The sequence below is a fragment of the Amia ocellicauda genome, chromosome 8, assembly GCF_036373705.1.
Source record: "Amia ocellicauda isolate fAmiCal2 chromosome 8, fAmiCal2.hap1, whole genome shotgun sequence".
NCBI lineage: Eukaryota > Metazoa > Chordata > Actinopteri > Amiiformes > Amiidae > Amia > Amia ocellicauda.
In genome coordinates this window covers 13,914,340-13,933,608 of record NC_089857.1, presented here as the reverse complement: position 1 = coordinate 13,933,608, position 19,269 = coordinate 13,914,340, and the positions used below count along the sequence as shown (strand labels likewise).

Genomic DNA, 19,269 nt, shown 5'->3' with positions numbered 1-19,269 from the left:
GATAGCAAGGCCGTCACTTTTAATTTATTCGAGGTCAATTAACCCATTCTATTCAGCGGGCTATTTGTTGCATCTGTGCCTCGGTTAATTACAAAGTAATACGCCGTAGATAAGTGCAGTTTGGGTGTTTGTCAATATTTTAAATATAAATCTATATGTATTAATACACACGAACAAACGCGCACACAAATGAGTCCGCGCACCGCTGTCACTGCGCCGCCGGACTGCCCGCCCTCAACCTAACAGGAAGGAGCGAAGGCGCGGAGACTGACACTCGTCTTATCCTATCAGTGAGAAGCACCGTCTGCGCGTAAGCCCGCCACGCCAATCAGCACCACAGGGAGGGCGGGACAAACCAGGTTCGGTTGTGAGCCAGGCGTATTGGGTCATAACAAACCACCCAGTGCTCGGTGCCGAGCGTCGCGGGAGTGTGGAGTCGCTGGGACCGGCAGGGCAAGCGAGGCGGCCCGACACCACCGACCCGCCCGGGTTATCGGGGGAAATCCTGAGCGAGGACGCGCCGGCGGTAGCTGCAGTTTTCCTACGTTGTTGGGGCGCCGAAACGGTACAAAGGGAAGTGGGGCAGGCGGGGGGAGGTGTTTCCTCTGCTGGAGGCTTCAGAGTTGGGCGCAGATAACTGTCTGACCCGCCCCGCGCCCGCTCTTCTCGGCGGTTCAGTGCAGACGGGCTGTGAGTATCGGGCCATTTCGCCCCAAAACAACGTCCAGTCGGTGGGGTTTCATTCAGTGGCCACAGCATCGACCCGCTTGAACTCGCAGCGGCGTTGTTATGGTCCGCACCTGAAGTTATTACGCCGTTATTACGCCCAGCCGCTCCGGCGGATGCATCGCCGTCGAGGATGAATTAACGAGGCCGGGGTTGAGGACATGCCGGGGGAGCACCAGGCTGGCATGAACAGATAGGGAAAGTCGAAACCGCGAAACTCCAGGCGGGATTTGGCCGCAGCGGCACACGGACTGTAGGGCAGGTTTGGGAGACGGCGAGTCGTCGTGGTCGAGGATGAAGAAGTTCTCTCGCATGCCGAGGTCGGAGAGCGGCGGGCTCGGCGGAGGGTCCGCGTCCGGCTCGGGCTCGGGCTCCGGAGTCAGCAACTATGTCGGGCGGGTGTTTGGAGTCGGCCGGTACCAGGTCACGGTGGAGGAGCTGATCGCTGAAGGTAGGGCTGCTGTGGTCGTGTTGTGTGGCACATGCACGGTGACATGATTGCATTGCGTTACAGCAGAGCTCTCTGGTATGCCGTCTTTCTCCAGGGGAAATTCCTGCACTGGAAGTACGAGTTGAACTGCATGCATGCACTCCGGATAACTTGCATGTCCCCCCCAGGTTAGCAGTTAATGCTATCTGCTTAAAAGCCACAGGGTTTACAGTGGTAGTGCAACCTATGAGGATGACGATATGGGTATTTTTTTGGCAGTCTTGCCCAAGGCCACATCAGGCATGTGTGCATTCAAAGGGGATTCACAGATAGTTGCTCAAACCTATTGTTCAACGGAGACCACGGGACTCTTCACTCCAGATCTCCTATCTCCAATGAATTGCAGCCATTAACGGTTATAATAAATGCATGCAAATTACTCAATACTCTTTTTGTAAGCTTTTTAACAATGGTCTACGTGTAATGTCTCCCCCTTCAAAGTCATCACGGAAAAGAACACATTATGCACTCTTATTCACTCTTACTTTAAATAATGTGAAATTGAATTTCCATTTAGGTATTTTCTTTGTTGCTACTGAAACTAGTATTGTAACTTGATGAAGAAGTCATGCAAACAAAAGACATTGTAATAGTAGCCTACTACATTGGAAGATCAGACCTGTAGGTCTAAATAATGCAAATAATATATACTATAATATCAAAATCAACAACAAACATGTCCTGAAGAATAGGATTGCATGTTCAAGTTTGGGGGGACAAAGTCTCAAATGAATAGCAAACAATATCACGGTATATATTATGAATTTATTTATAATATGTCGATTTGTACCTCAACCAAGAAGCACATGTGTGGAAGAAAGTTTTCACAGTGACAGTTAGACTTAATGCCTGAAACGTCAAAGAACATGGAAGGATCATTTAATCCTTAGAACCTCATACTAAACACATTTAGACACTGCATGTCACTTTCCCTTCACGGTTTCCCTTATATTCCCAAAAGTATTTGGTGACATAATTCTTCTTTTGGAATGCAGAGATGTTCAGTTGGAGTTTTGTTACTTCACTCCCGGGGGGATTTATGTAAGGAAACTGCACAAAGAGCACATGATTGTTGTTTGATTGTTGCCTTGAGCTTCTGTACACACTGCTGTAACAACACTGGGAGCTTATCTTCTCTATCTCTTCCTGTACAATAGCTGATGCATCACAGAAGTAGTAATGCAAGTTTTACCATGATCTGTAGGCAGCTTATTATTTTCAGTACATTTGAATTGTCATTCAACTTTTTCCCTCTGATCCTCCTTGATGTCTAGTTTTCCCAGATATCTTGCTCTTTTGTGGTGATGTAATGTATAGACACACCTGCTGCAAGCCCTAAGGTGAGCTAAGGCCCATAGATCTGTAATCGGGCTACGAGTAATCCTACCTGCTATTGAAAAAGCCACTGTAACTGCTTCAGCTCTGTCTTTGTGCGTTACTCTTCTTGTGTGTTCAGCTTTTGAAGAATCAAATATGCCAAACCTTGCTGTCTTCCAGAGCTTAGCCCTCTGAAGACACCACTACAAGTTTAAACAAAGAGCTTCTGTAATTGTACAGAATCCTTTGGATATGTTTGAAGGATATCTTTGCGATCAGAAACATATATTAGACCTATACAAAAAAGAAAAGGTTAAATATGTTTAACAAATCACGTAATTCAGAGACTTGCAAGAAGAGCTGGACAAAGCTTTGACTGACATATTTTGACATTAATGTGTAAACAGGGTTCTGTGCTTACTTTGTTATTTAGGAGCACTGTGCCCCTAGGGGCACATTCCAAAATTAGTGGCACATCATAAATGGTTCATATTTAATGCTCTAATGAAAAACAAATGCAACAAATGTTCAAAACATGTAAATACAGCCTTGTGGGGGGGCAGTGGCTCAAACCAAAAAGGGGTCGCAGCTAGCGAAGTGTGGTCCGTGTCCGGTGGGTGAGTGCCGGTATTGTTATTTATTTCTTTTTATTATTATTATTTGTGTTTCTTGGCAGACGCCCTTATCCAGGGCGACTTACAACATAAGTGCAAAAATAGAGAAGTACAAGGCATCAATCATTACAAATTCAACTTAGCTAAAACATAGCAATTCAAAATAATACATTTTACAAATTCCAATTTACACAAGTACAGTAAGAGACTTCCTACATCCTGGACGGTGAAAGCTAAGTGCTGTCAAGATGTAGGGTCACCATCACGGGCTACGGGAAAGGGAGCAAGGAGAAAAACAATCAAGAACGCGAGGAGCATAATAAGCTGAAGTGCTATCTAGCAGGGATAGAGGACTAAAATTCTTCCAATGTAAAACTAAAAATCAAAATTTCTTGGCAGATGCCCTTATCCAGGATGACTGTCGGGTGTTCAGAAAAACTGAGCCTACTTGTCAGAATGAGCTACCTAGTAAAAGTACGCGTGCGCAGTGAACACGCCCATAAAGCTGCTGGTAATAATTATGTTCATTGAAAATTATTTTGCCTGTGTTATTTCACATAGTGACTCATTTGCTATTTACGCAGAGATGACAGGATGAGCTACCTAGGTTTTGAAGGCTTCTAATACAGTATTAACAGAGGATAGCCTGTTCTGAGGGGTCCCTTCTGTCCGACAGGATGAGCTACCTTGGTTTTGAAGGGTTAAAGTACTGTAAGAGTATTCAAAAACAGCTGGTAGCCCATTCTGACCGTTCCTGTCTGTCTGACAGTATGAGCTTTGTAAAGTTTTCAATTGGGGCAGCTCATTCCAAGCGGTAGCCCATTTTTTTTCAGACTACCGGGCAGCTCATCCTGATAGGGAAGCTTGTCAGAACACCGGCAAAGTCGGGCTGCAGGGGGCGGGGGGTGCCAGCCAAGTGAGGTTTGAGGGGCGGTCGGGACATATAGGGCACTTGGGGGGAAAGAAAAAGGGCAGTGGTTTGCACCACCCCTACCCCTTGCCCCCACTGCGCGTCCCTGTGTAAATATATGCACACACGGCAGCACCATTGCAAACTCAAAGAAACTCAAACGAATTCCGTTTATGATATATGTTTATATTTTGAATTAAATATTTATGCCACTAGTTTGATCATATAGTCCGAGCCTCCTGTAATAATGCACCACGGCTGTGCAATGCACTTCCAGAGGCTCTGAGAAGCCCCCCTACACACGATAGCTTAAAGAAATGTTTTCAAAATCTCCTTTTTGGAAAAAGTTAAGGATATCTGTAAGTTACAAATTTTAAAATAATCTTTTGAGCCTTTTTATTGCTTGCGCCCCTTTATTGGCTAACCTAGCTGCTTGTTTTCTTGCTTACTTTTTGTCTGCATGTACTGTACTGCTGTACCGCCTGTCTTTACTGTGTCTGTTTTGACTCTTGCTTGAGTGTGGTGTGTGGGTATAATAAGAGCGTGTTATAAATATAATGTGTAATACTGTAGTTGAGAAGTTAAAGAAACAGACGTAGCTGTGCGAGACACACACCAGTTCAAGAATAGGAAAAGCTGAGTACTTTGTGCGGTTTAAATGGATCCAATGCGCCGTCCTTGATGGACAGCGTTTCGGATGACGGACTACAAATGACGTGTTGGATCCAGAGGCAACAGCCTTTGCCTCTGTCCTTATGGCTCCAGTGTATTCTCTCTTAAGGTGCTCATGCATCATTGTCGTGCTCACGCCATGTGAGTTCATCTTTGCAGGTGTTGCAGCAAACTGTCTTCAATGTAAATTCAATGTAAAGTGCTCTTATACTTTCCACGGGTGTAGCTGCAGCCTCCGCCATCTTTCAATTTTTTTTTGTTTTTTTGTAGCTACGCCGCAGGTAGACCCAAATAATTGGTGATGAATTACATTTAAAGATTAGTTGTTGCAGCCCTCTTGTCGCTGAGTACTATTGTATCTGTAAATTTGTTTTAATGATGAGACTGCTAACGCCAGCTAGTAGGTCTTAATAATGATTTGTATAAAATAGGGCTGGGCGATATGACTTAAAAATTATATCTCGATAATTTTGGAAGTTTGGGCGCTACACGATATATACCTCGATATGCCTTGTTTTTATCCAATCAAGCTACAAAATAAGACCAAAGACATTTAAACAAGTCTTTATTTAATCAATAAATAAATATATATACACACATACATACATATACACGTGATTTACTGTCACATAACAGTAACACAATTAATAGTAATCACGCAACACATGTGCTGTAAAATGGTATAGATTCAGTTATATTTACCACAGCTGGGTTTACAGTGGCACATTAACATCTGCTAGACAGGGACATTTCTTCTCTGACTGTCGCGTTTCGATTCTACTTACCGGTACAGCACGCGTTAATACTAAATAGTTATGTATTATTATTATTATTATTATTATTAATAATAATAATAACAAGCTGTTGTACCGCTTCACCATCTAATGAAACTTTCTGCATCTGTTTGCATTGCTTTCCAATTTATTAAAATGCAAACAAACTATTATTCTTTAATTTTATACAAATTATATCTGTCTAAATTAGCGGGGTGGGGGTGCGATTATGTATTGTCGTGGGTGCTGCTTGCAAATCGAGTTTAGCCCGGCGAGGAGAGCGGGGCGGACCGTGTGCGCTTGCGCATTAAAGTATCTCTTGGTTATGTTGGTAATTCTGTGTCAGGTCTCTCTCCTCATGTCTGTTTGTGTTTCTGATGCACATTTCTTACCGCACCTGGCACGTGTGGAAGAACCGGGCAGGACGCAAAGCGTCCAAATGATGAAAAATACTGCCGTAAAGAGTGCGATTTGTGACGCCACGATATAAACGATAGAGCATAATATGAAACGATAGACGTTTTTCTATCATCATACGATATATATCGTCATATCGCACCGCCCTAGTATAAAATATCGTTATCATAATCATGTCAATGTAGTCTTTCCTTATAGAGTTAAAAAATTGTATTCGCACTGTGTGCCCAAATTGTATTTCACACTCCCACAACATCATGTTTACTTGCAAAAATGTAGATCCCTAGTAAATTAGTGTTAGAAATATTAATTGGCCTACTTAATACACCACTTCATGTATCCATGCTGACCATTTGAGCCGAGAGGATGTGGTTGTGCTAGTAGTCTGCAGATCTTGTCCTATTATAACTGTACTAAAGACATTGGCAAGGACACTGATGCTTCATTGGTATGCAACATAATCACAGAGGGTCTTGCTATCTGGCTTTGTGACTGCTGAAGCACATCAGGGCCTGTTATTGCCTGGGTGGTGTTTGACTTTGCCAAAGATGTTCTGGGAGGCCAAAAATTTATTTTGAAATGAAAAAGCCAAAGAAAACACCTATGAGTAAATACTACCCTCCCTAAAATAAGGTAGCAGGGACCTGTGGATAATCCAGAGGATACTAAACGGGGAATTAATTCTTCCATTTCTTAGGTGGGGTGTTGGCTGTGTCTAGTCCTTCCTGTCTCAATGTTTTATAATTGTAAACCACAGAATCACTGGAGATTTTTTTTTGCTTTATTAAGGCTCTTCTAAAAAAATCTGTTTAACTGTCAAGTTGGTCTCGGTACATATTCAGTTATCTATATAAAGTGTTCGAACTGGGTTAGAGCTTATGGAGGGTCCCCTAATCCTTGGGGGGGTGTAGTTGTATCTTCTTTGTCATGACATTATCCTTCAAGAAAATACCTAATGGGCATAAATATGTTAATATATCTCATCTCTTTAACATAACCATTACAATGATAACCATACATAAACAAAACAACCTAGGTTTTAATGAAACCATTAACCCTTTCCTTTCCAATATGGTGTAATTTTACATTTCCCGAATCTTTGTCTTATAAACTTTGTAATTATTTTTTTAATTTGTTTTTAATGTTTCTAGACCTCTCGGTGATAAAATAAGGAAGATATCGTTTAGGCGACAATAACAAAAAAAAAAGTTAGTAAAACATTTCTTTGCAGAGAACAAACCGAAACCATGCAAGTAAGATTAGTGTTTAACTGTCTAAGCATTCTTTTCTCTTCAGTCATAATGAGGAGAAATTAATAACTTTAAATCAGTTTTGCTCCATGTAACTGCGTTTTTCAGAGTAACGTTAGCATAGCTAACTACAATTGTCTGATAAAACCGCTAGCGGCTATGATACAAATTAGCTGCTGTTCATCACAAAGGTGAAAAAATAGTTAGTTATAGTAACTAAAGTGTAAACAATCATAAATCAGAGAAGAATTTTATATTTACATATTATTCTTGCGTAGCTGGTGAAAACTCAAGCAGCCTCTACTGTGTCAGTTGCTGTAACTGATTCACAACACTGCGAGTTCGCACACGCGTGGGTCCATGACGGGGATGAATTGAAGTGCTCCCCACATGCATGCGTCACTGAAGAAAAAAAACTTGAATCTGGAACACTGATGGAAATCGGAAGAAGCCAACAAAGTCCTCTCATGTCAGAGCATTCGTATCAATGTTTTTTTGTGTTTCAAACTAAAGTTTATAACTGTAACCAGTATATCCTTTCCCCCATAGAACAAGAACTGTTTATAGGTGGATATAATGGAGATGGCTCCTAGTGATGATTTTAGTGAAGTTGCCTCCTCTTCAACCAAGGCTTGTAAAAGATTAGTAATTACTAATAGTAATTACTAATGAGATCAGACTTAATTTTCAGATTCACACCCCATGGAGTATCGCTGCCAGTCTTGTTTGCCTTTGTCATGCACTTTTATAATTCTTACCCAGTTCATTTTTTTTTCGCCTTTATGTATTGCTTAGTTAAGCTTCTTTTAAAACTTAAACAGTCATTAAGGGTACAAGCTGGATTTGCAGCTACCTTTAAAAACTGCCGTCTCACAGATTTGCCTTTTCCTAATCCTGCATTTTTCAGTTTTGGGGGTTGTAAAAGGATCTAAAATTTCCCTGTGGTTTATGGATTATCCATTTAACTTCAGTCTACTCTGGTAGACTTAGTATCAGGACAGCAACTCATCTTTTGATTTGTTTCTTTTTTGTTTGTTTTGTTTCACCCAATTGTTGGACTAAGATCTGACTACCATGGAAGAAGAGGAACAAAATAGCTGATTACAGATTCCAAAATACATCTGTGCTTGAGTGTTTTATTAATGTTGGCCAGGTTTCCACATGAACAAAAATGTGTCCTTCCTCAACTTCAGTCGTGGTGTTGTATCGTCAGTCTGTGTATCTGTGCCAAGATGCAAAACTCTTTATTCTAAAAAGCTTGCTAATTTGAGTTATGATTGCTTTAGGTTTGTAAGTGATATTAATGGTGTAGTACCATGTTCTCCGATTATTACAATAACATAATTATCTGGAGATGGATCTTATGTATTGTGGTAACATTTTTGTATTGGGCAATTATCCGGGATTTACTTGCAATCAGGAAGAGTGAAAAAACTATTTAACAGAAGCTAACAGCTGTTACGTGTCTGAATGTGTGCGTAAATAAAAGATGTCAGGTGAATTTTGTTCTATTTAGTGTGAAGACTCTAAAGCAGAAAAACTGGATTTTCCATTGGACTCATTTACTAATGCAAGCTTATTTGTATGGGTCTCCACAACTGTCTTCTTTAGATTCAGGACTGAGGCAGAGAGAGAACAAAAAGAGACACTTCTTTGAACAAAGAGCTGGGGGTGTAAGGGACAAACTGCCAAATCATGTTGTTGATGCTGATTCACTAGGGTCTTTCAAGTAACAGCTTATTGAGGTTCTTGAATCAACAAGCTAGTAACAGCCAGAAAAACATGCTAGGCTCAATGACCAACTCTGACTAAATCTTGTTTAAAAAAAAAAAAAAAAAGTGATTGACCGTGATCCTTCTCCTTTTCATTTTGTGTTTAACAAATGGGTCTTCCAGAGTAGACTATCCAAAATTTCTGTCCCACAGTATTTGCCAAAATCGACCAATTTGTTCTGATTAGATGAATGTACCCCAACCTGATCAGGGATCATGTGTAAATATGCCTCAGTAGGCCTGTTCTAGTCCTCTTCTCCCATGTAAGACCATTGTATGTGGAATGTGCGGTTAGTTTAATAACACAAATCACTAATGGTTTATCAGCTCAGTGCTGCAACCCATGTACTAGCAGGGTAAAGATGAAGAAACGCAAACGCTTGTATTCCGGAGTGTCCATTGTCAGTCTATCTAGGCTACTTCTTTTCACGCTGCATATCTACCATGCAAACGGTCAGGGTGACGGCATCTGAGAAAGAAGAGTTCTTGCTGAGAATAGATTCACAGGCCCTGGGCAAGCCACAGAGGTGAAGTTTGGGCAGCAAACTAGAACTGCACAGAACAATCTGTCAATTATTCAGATGGGGTTTCCTCTGAGGGGTATGGAAAGACCCTGACTGACAGGAACAGCTGTGAGAGGTTTCTATTGGGAAGTCAGCATTGAGAGAACAAATTAGGGCAAATGTTTTCACCTGGCGAGAGAGGAGAGGAGCTCCTCACATGACCATATTTGTCAGTTGTATGTGCTTCTCTGCTCTTCTGCCCCTTATTGCTCTCAACTCCACTGATTATACATCCCAGACTCCTCCATTGCCAGCAGCAATCACTTGAGTCTGCATCGTTAACAGCCATCAGAGAAAACACTATTGCATTAGTTGAATAATAATTTTGAGCTACGGCAAACTAGAGAGAACTTGTTTGGTTTTGAACTGAGCAGCTCGACAGCAATTTGAGTGTTATTTCTCGCAACCTGCTAACCACATAGGCCTGACTTTAACCAGCCCAGCTTGTGTTCCAACTAGAAACTTTTTAGAAATATTACTGAAATTAGTGCGATCACATTCTGCTTGTCCCACTCATTTTTTGTTGTTGTCAAAAACCTCTGTCCCATCCTTATTCCTGCCAGCAACTGAAGTTTAAAGTGAATAAATCATGGCTTTTCATTCCTAAACAATCCTAAATAGAAACAAAGCAATTTATCAGAGCGAGCTATTACATGGTGATCACACAATTGAAAGCAAATGATTGAAAAGTCCTTGAAAGGATTACAGTTTTCATTTTATTTTCCTTGGGTGTGAGTGTAAAGCTGTGGATCAGTAATTGCTGAAAACCAAGGATTCCAGAGACTTTTAATGAAGTTAAAATAACCTTGAAGTAACATTCAGACAACTGAATGTGCAGAATACATTGTCTAATGCTATGACAACATATGTCATGACATTGTGCTTAGCAGAGAACACTTGCTGAGTGTCTTTGAAAGACTGCAGATTGTACAGTACAGTAGAACAATCTTAAACCTTTCCTTTAAAAAAAAAAAAAAAAAAAAAAAAAGGCAGTGGTCCATTTGATTGAACATTCGTAATGAGAAGCTTGTACTCCCCTTTCCCACACAGCAGATAGGCCTTGGGAACACAATCTTAAACTTTAGTCAGTAAGTTAAAGTTAATGTCAAAGTGCTTTGCCAGTGTTTCCTGAACATGTACTTGTATGTTTGCTTTCTTTCAATTACTCTTTATTTGAAATGAAAATGATTGGAATCGCTATTAAACACATTTTAAATAATTTATATTCCTGCAAAATGTTCTTAATACATAGATTAAGTTTCATATACTTTTGTAATATGACCTGAAATGGCTCTGAATCCAATTCTGCTAATTTTGAGTCTAAGGCGGATGTGCTGTGTCTTATGGGTTTCATAAGATGATCCTGAAGGGCAAGAAAGACCACAGTGCATTTGATTGGCTTGTTCCTGCAGTTTACAATTTACCCTGTGATGCTGAAGTGCATATTTTTCTTCAGACAACCTAAATGTAGTTAACAAATATACATTGTTAAGAACTGAGGTAATGCCTTTTGTGTTCATTGCTTAAGCACATGGCTTGTAAAATACTCATCCTAGATTTAAGTTAGTTTAGTGACTGTATAACACCATACACAACAGTGTGGATTATTACATAAACTGCAACAAAAAACTGCAACTGCAACAGATCCTGAATTATTTTTGAGCACTTGAACCTGAGAATCTGATTTATAGTGTCTTTTGAGCCACAAACAGGGCTCTATATTCTGATTGTTGTACAAGGGTTTGCATATATGTATGTTAATAAATACATGGAAAGTAAAAGGTTGTGTATCCTAAATTATAATTTTGATCATTTTTATGCCCGGTTGTAATTAGTTAAAACACAGATCTGCAATGGAAAACGCCATGTTACCATCTATAAATGAGTCCCTGACCTCCTTCCGTCGATTACTCAGGACGCATCTTTTCAAACACTACTTGTAATTTAGTCATTCATTCTTCTGTAAGATAGCACTTCACAATGTTTTATCATACTACTTGCCTTGTGTTACTAGTACTCATATTATTTTTATTTCCCCTATGCTCCCTTTTACTTGGCCCTTGACTGTGACCTAACATCTTGTCTGCACTCAGCTTTTACAATCCAGGATGTAAGACCTCGTATATTGTATAGACTCATGTAAATTGGAATTTGTAAAATGTATTATGGTTTGAATTGCACTATAATATGTAAATTTGAATTTGTAATTTTATGCCTTGAACTGCACTGCATTTTTGCATGTTGTATTGTACTTCTGCTAAGAAATAAATGTGGGAACCACTGATTTTATTTATATTTAACATGATGGGTATTTAGTTGTATTGAAATTTTATCCAGCTGATTTTTATTCTAGTCTCCATTCTCGTATGTTTCATTGTTATAAAAAGGCAATGAAGACTGCTAAAAGAAACTCCTCCAAATATTTTGGGATACAGAAATTAGCAGTATGGGCCTTAATCAGTTTAGCTTGCAAACCTTGAGTTTTAGCTATGATATATGCCTGTATGCATATAACACCCGCATGAGAGAAAAACAACCTTTGTTTAATTTTCTCAGGTTGTGTTTGCATAATTACCACAACAGATTCCTCATAATGAAATGGGCAATTATGAAAATTAATTTGGATGCACACATACAAGACAAATATGTATGAGAGAGAGAGTTTTTATTCTAAGGTAATTGATAATATGGTGTGTTTGGCAGAAGGGGGGGGGGGGGGGTTAGGATTGTTCTTAACAGTGTAAATAAGATGCAGATAGTCTCTCTGGTTGCAACAGTGCAGTTTGTCAGGTCACGGTAGAGGTGTCTAGTATCCTTGTGACGGTAGGTAGACTGTATTTTTATGTTATACACTGATGCATTGCAGTTAGTTTTTTGCATTATATCATAAGACGGCTGTGCATTCTGACATTAAACATAAACAAAACATGTCAGTCTGTATGCCCTATTATATAAGGTTTTTGTTTCTAAGGGATGAATAAATGACGTGATATTAGAGTAAATGTACAGAAGATTTTCCCTTTGTGTCCCTCATTCAAATTTCATAATGCTTGATGACCGTTATTGGTTCTATGATGGTGAATTTTTGTGTAATTGAATATGATGCTGACTGCAGACCTGAGAATTTCCACATGGCACTGAAACTTTTTTTCCCCTCACATGTAATTCTATGAAAGGTAGCATTCAATTGATGTACATAATCTATTCTAAAACTTGATTATTAAACCTGGTTGCAAACTAAGCCCCAGAGCTTTTGGATGTTTGAACAAAAGGCTGGTCTCTAGAATATTGTCTTTATGAAAACATGCATTTTCATTGCAGCCATTTCTTGCTGCCTGCCTGCTTGGAAGGACAAATAGCAGAGATTTTAACAACCCTTTCACTGTACCATTTTGGATGGCTAATGCACAGTGTGACATTTTATGCAGAGGCCAGAAGGAAAATGGTATAACCGTACAGTACAGCTACACTATTTGCATACTGTATGAGTACTGAATGGACGGATTGTGCTTTGTTGTCCTGTTCTAGCACTCTGTAAAGAATGCTGGTACGATGCAGTACTCAATCCCGTGATGGAGCTCTTTTCCTTTGTCTTTCGTTATTGAGGCTTACTGTTTTACCTTTCATTATATTAACATACCACAATTGTTGAATACATTTTGAACTCGGGCAGAATGCTTGGGGTAATTGCAAGATGGATGAAAATGTAGGAAGATGAATTTTCTTGACCCTTTTACATATGGAAATTGTCAGCCAGCTTATCAACAAGTGTGTGAGACAAATCCTTTGCTCTGTGAAAGAGTTCAGACCAACTATTCTACTAGAATATTTTACATCTGCTTGAAAAACAATGGCAGTCATGGCCATTCTTCTCACCAGGATATGTGTACTCCTCTTTTGAATGTAATTGCATCAGACTTTTTGGAAGACAAAATACAGTGCACAATTTCCTTTCCAGAAGTCTCCCGATCGGTTTGTCTTGTGTATGCAGATATGTATGTGTCTGTGGGATTTAAGATGCACATGAGTGTATACTATATTTTGAATAAAATCCAATGCACTGTTACATGTTTATTTAATTTTATAAACTGCAACACCGTTAGCTCCAAGTTTCTTGAGCAGCAGCCCTTCTGATCTGTGACCTTTAATTTTAATATAAGCTTTAGGATCTCATCATGATCCTGGTCAAGCTACTGATGCACTTTTCTATCTAATCCAATTAAATGATTTCCCCCCATAAAATACCAAGAAAGTATAATAAAAGAGAAAAAAAAAAAAAGTGTTTTCAAAGTAATGCTATATGCATATATATTTGTGTGCGGGCAAGAATAAGCACAATGCTTGCTATTTGTCCCAGATCAATGTGTTGTGAATTGGTTTCCTCCACAATAACCTCAGAGTGGAGGATATGTGGTTTGGTGTTACCTAAAGAGAGACCTTGGGAAGCTCATCTTCCACAGTCTTCCAGTTGCACTGAAATGCTTTACTGCTGCACAAATACAATAGGTTTTGTCAGTCTTTGTGTTGAACGTAGAGTATTTAAAATGTTTGTTTGTTGTGCTCAGCAGCCAGTCAGCTGTTATGTTGTTAAAGTCAGAAAAAAGAAGTAATTTTCCCCACAATGGGTGGGTGGGGGTTTTGCAACAACTCTTGAGCTGAGCATCTGAAATTACACCAACCATAGAAAACACTATCAATACCAGTATTATCACCAATGTTTAAGCAGTAATTATATGTGACTGACTACATATTATACATTTGTGTTTTCAGGACATCTTACTATTTTAAATGACATCACTGTAGCAAATTGTGTTGCTTTTCCAAATGATGTGTGAAAGAGTGTAGAGCTCAATCTGTTTTTAAGATTTGACTGTAGGAGGAAACAGGAAGTGGTTCTGCAGTAAGGGAATGAGTTTAAATGGCATGCTCGAAGTTGCTCTCTGAAAGATTCTCTTGGCAAGCAAGAGTAATACAGCTATACTGTAACATCTGCTTCCTTTAATTCCCCAGTACAGTTAAAGTTACTTACTGTATTTTAGTTTTCTTTTAAAGAATACATTACTAAATCTGAAATAAATACTACATATTAATCGAGGACAGTATATAATACCTAATTTTAATTTGATTTTATACATTGTAATTACTTAACATTTATGTACAGTATTTTGGTATGTTTATTTAACTAGGTACACCAGACTTTAATACATGTATACCCTGATGGTGGTTATTATGTGCCCTGAATCTGTTAATCATTATATGATCAGGGGAAATCAGCCACTGAAATTTATTTTTACTTTAAGATCTTGGGGAAAATATATTCAAAAAAGTATATATAAAAAAAGTCCCAGCTTCATATGAACTCTCAGATTATTTTAGATACAATTCAAGTGCAATCTGGATACATTTAGTGTAACAGATGACTATTAAAATGTCTCATTTGTGACATTTTATTTATGTAGGCTAATGGGGACTTTTTGAACCTTACTTCTCCTTTCTTTATGAATTTCCTACAATTGGCCTTTATATTTATATATATATATATATATATATATATAACACAAATATGTATGAGCTGTATAGTCATGTTAATGTCAGCTTATGTTTGTATTTGTACCATCTCAGAGGTAACAAAGCAAAATGGATGATTCAGTTTAGCTGTAATAGCTGTACTTTGCTGATCAGTGCCACTGGAGTCTGCAGTAAGAGTTGAGATGTTGACAGGCTTCAAGTTCAAGCAATTTCATTTCCTTATTTTATCATTTCATCATATGCCCCAGATGGGTTCTGGTGACCAGCAAACTGTGTTGAAGATTAATGTATTGGAGTAGAACTTAATTATGTTGTCATTTCATAGCCTGCATTTGAACACTTTAAATATCATACCAGGTGTCTGCAGATGGTAAAGATTCACCTTTCCCCATGTCCTAGAAGGTGAAGTTGGATATGGGGAAGACAGGATGGTATTGCAGCTGTATTGTGAAAGATTCCTCTTTTAGTTTTTTCAAATCGGCTGTTGAGACTGAGTTGGGCAATTTAGTATTCGCTTTTTCCGCAGTGTAACCATATTGTCTTGTTTCAGTTTGTACAATTCTAGCTGGTCCCTAATGTTCACCACAAATACCATATAGATCCTTATACTTCATTCTGTAATACAGAGTTAACAGTTAAGTGTGTGTAATTTTCACAATATGGCTCTTCATCTTTTAGCCCAAAACAAATGTATAACAATCCTTATTACAAAGTTTTTTGTACAGTTCTAATCTTTATTGTAATGAAACTTAATGGAAAGACTTCAGTGATTTTTAGCTTGCTCTGTGTCAAAAGGGTATAAAACACAATGTTTGATGTATAGCTTGGTAGCTCAATAGTATACATTTTCTTCTTGCTAATGTTAATGCCTTGCCAAAATCTAAAAAACACCTTTTATTATAGCTTGTCAGCCATTGTGTACCATAAACTGAAGTAAATATTCAGAGGAGCTTTCTGATTTATTTTTATTTATTTATTAATTATTATTATTATTATTATTATTATTAAAATATGATTAGAAGGCCTGGTTGACAGGCATAAAAAAGTGAGAACTGTCAACTGCTTATCAAGAGAATTGCTTCTCTTGTACTCTGCTTTTTTTTTTTTTTGGTTTAGAATATTGAAATACTTTATCCAGTTTATATTTATTTATATATATATATATATTTTTTTTAAAACCCTTACAGGCTTTAGCCGACTGAGACCTTCAATGATTTGCGATGTGCACAGGGCTCAAATCTTAAAGATGATTAGTACTTTAATGTATTCAGAGCCCTCTGTGCCATCTGTTTGCTTTGTTTCTTCTGAGGGTACTGGATTCCCTGCCTCATGTCTGAGTGTTCGACAGTGATCAAATGTAATACTGGTCATATAACATAGGAAGGACCATCAGCAGATACCAATCATAAACCCCCTACTGTGGATATCTACTACATAGTGTAAAAGAAAAGACGGGAGGATAGCAACAGACCAAGCTAGTTGTTGTGTGAGTATACAGCGTACCATTTGCCTAAGTTGTAAAAATGAAATTAATTTTCCCATTGAAACTACTTAAATGGTCAGAGGGAAGCAGCCACATTGCAGAATGAGAGTGTTGACCTAGTGGCTCATGGCAAAACTGGTAGAGAGAATTTACACACCTTTAGGTAGCCGGTTAATGATTTGTGACTGTTGCTCTGGGTGTAATTAGATACTTTTTTTTGCTTGCACCGTGTACTAAATGTATTCCGGTTAGAGACGAAATAGCTTATTTTTCTGTCTAATTTCACAGTTTGATGGGTGTTAGAAGAAATGGAAAATGTAGGGGGTTGATTTTGGTTTTCTACTGTTAATCACAACAAATATCAGTTTCCTTGCAGCACCAGTGCTGCTTTCAGTGGCAGTATGTGAAACAGAATTCAATGTTTTTTGATTTTCTTTTCATTGAGTCATTCTGCTTTTTGCATATTAACTACCATCCTCTCACTATAACTGTGCTGCCTATACACAGTACAAATCTGAATACCACTTTAACTACATTGTGTTTGCGGTAGGGTGTGTTGGTATTATTTTACCATGCCTTTTTGTTTTGTTTTTTACTCATTGCCTGACGTAACATTTAGCCTGCTGCTGTGTCATTACCAGCATTAGAATAAATGTCTCTTTCCTGACTACCCTATCCTACTAGGATAAAAAGCGTGTTATGAAAATCCCACTTTGGAAGGCTTTGCTCTTCACCTTACTTTACCAGCAATACAAGTTAATCCCCTGTCTCTTGTTACTGCACAGTTTGGGGGAATTTGAGCCTACTGTATATCTACAGATAAGATTGTAAGACCAAGACTGGTCTGCTTTTTCCCACAATTTAAAAATAAATAAATAAAATTGTGCATCAATGCAAATTAAGTGTTACATTCTAAAACTATCATTGGTACTAGTGCAACTGAGTTATATTGTATGCATATAGAAGCCATGTCTCTGGTGTTCAGTGAAAAATCTAATAAGCAGGAACAAATTATAGCGCAGGTCATTTTATGAGTATGCTGGTAGTAATTAGCAGTTAAATCAGACTGTTCAGAATATTTAGTTTAATAAAATAGACCTGACCGACCAAACCTGTCTCTTAGCCTGCCAAGTGCAGGCTCAGAGGCATAATGCTAAACATTGGCTTTGATATGTTGTTTTGCACTATATTGGCTCTAGTTTAACAATTTAGTGCTGTAGTACAATTATATCTAAATTCAGATGTATGCATTTAGAGGTCTCTGTCTTTACACCATTACTTGGCGTGGCATGGTCATGATATTGGGGCATACATGTTTGTTTTGGTGGTTAACAAATACACAGGTGCATCCCATTGAGAAACATTAGTAATTTTAAAAGTTTTAAAAGTTACATTACACAAGGAGATTGATTGGTGAAGCAGTGAATCTGTGTTCTCTGTCTTTGGCTGTCCAGTATCCTCAGCAGTAGCCAGCATAGGAGGTTTAGGCTGGAACAATGTTGTTATTCCCCTCTCATCCTTTCTAATAAGCCTGTAAATGCTGTCCTATTTGGCACAAGGAGAACAACAGTGCCTGCTTGCTCCTGATGTCTGACTCCGGGCACCCTGCCATGGATGAATAAATATAGACGTTTTACCAGAATAAATAATGGCAGCCTAAACATCAGCATTCATTTGTCCACTTTAAGTGTATGATCGGCATTGAAGCTGGGAATATTTTATAACCTTGTCTTCTTTCTGCATGTGATTGCAATTGTATGGTAGGCACAGCTTAACTTTTTCCACATCTATACTTAACGTTGCCAAAGTGCCTTGGATATTTTTATCTCCAGAGTTTGATGTATCATCCTAGTGTGATATAACACAGACACTCGGGTCTTTCACATGACTTTCTAGCACAGAAACTCTGGGGCAATAATAAACAGATGTGCAGGGGCGTCAAATGTTAACTGGGACAGACTTCATCTCTCTCAGTATTTTCACTCTTTCAGTGTCGTCACATTTTTGTTCGTTCTCGGAACCATTAACTTATTTTTCTAGTTCTTGTTATTCCAAGCACACATCTTTCCATGCTCCTATGTGTCGTATCCATTGATCTACTTCAGTGTTCTTTTTGGTGTGTGTGTGTGTGTGTGTGTGTGTGTGTGTGTGTGTGTGTGTATGTATTATATGTATGTGTTATATATATATATATATATATATATATATATATATATATATATAACACACATACAAGAAACTATATGGACAAATGGGTAATTCAGTAAAACTTTATTTGGCTTTGTGTAAGTTATGGCTGTATTGAAAACAATGTAAAGCCTCAATATAATTTGCCAGAGAAGTTCATTTTTTAAGTATTTTAATCCTATGTTACATTGAACATTGCTGGATCAATTGTTTTAACCCATATTAAATAACACAATGATTTTCATTATATAGGGGTAATTGTCAGTCTCTATGTAATTTAAATGTTGCTCAATATTTATGAGGTATGAAACCATTGTTACTTGTAGTACAGCATAGTATAAGAATTGGTCTGAAATCCACTTCTGAACCATGTCCTATTAATCTTTTGGTGATTGTGATCACGGTTAACTTGGGGAGTGAAGAAATGGTACTGCCAAGGACTGGATAACATGACCTCATTAAATAATAGGAATTACGTAGCTGTTCAAATGTTTAACTGTTGAATAGCCTTGCTTTGATTGTTGCAGCTCATTGCTTTACTCTACCAAGCCATATCTTTTGAAATC

General features: G+C 38.4%; 1 protein-coding gene across 1 annotated transcript in view; it reads left to right on the top strand.

The window, feature by feature from the left end:
• Nucleotides 1-366: 366 nt before the first annotated feature.
• The window catches only part of bmp2k (BMP2 inducible kinase), a 54,143-nt gene continuing 35,240 nt past the window's right edge, over nt 367-19,269 (top strand). The window contains exon 1 of the mRNA XM_066712101.1: nt 367-1,177. Coding sequence (XP_066568198.1) covers nt 1,021-1,177 — 157 coding nt within the window. The 5' untranslated portion in view covers nt 367-1,020. The remainder of the gene's footprint in view (nt 1,178-19,269) is intronic.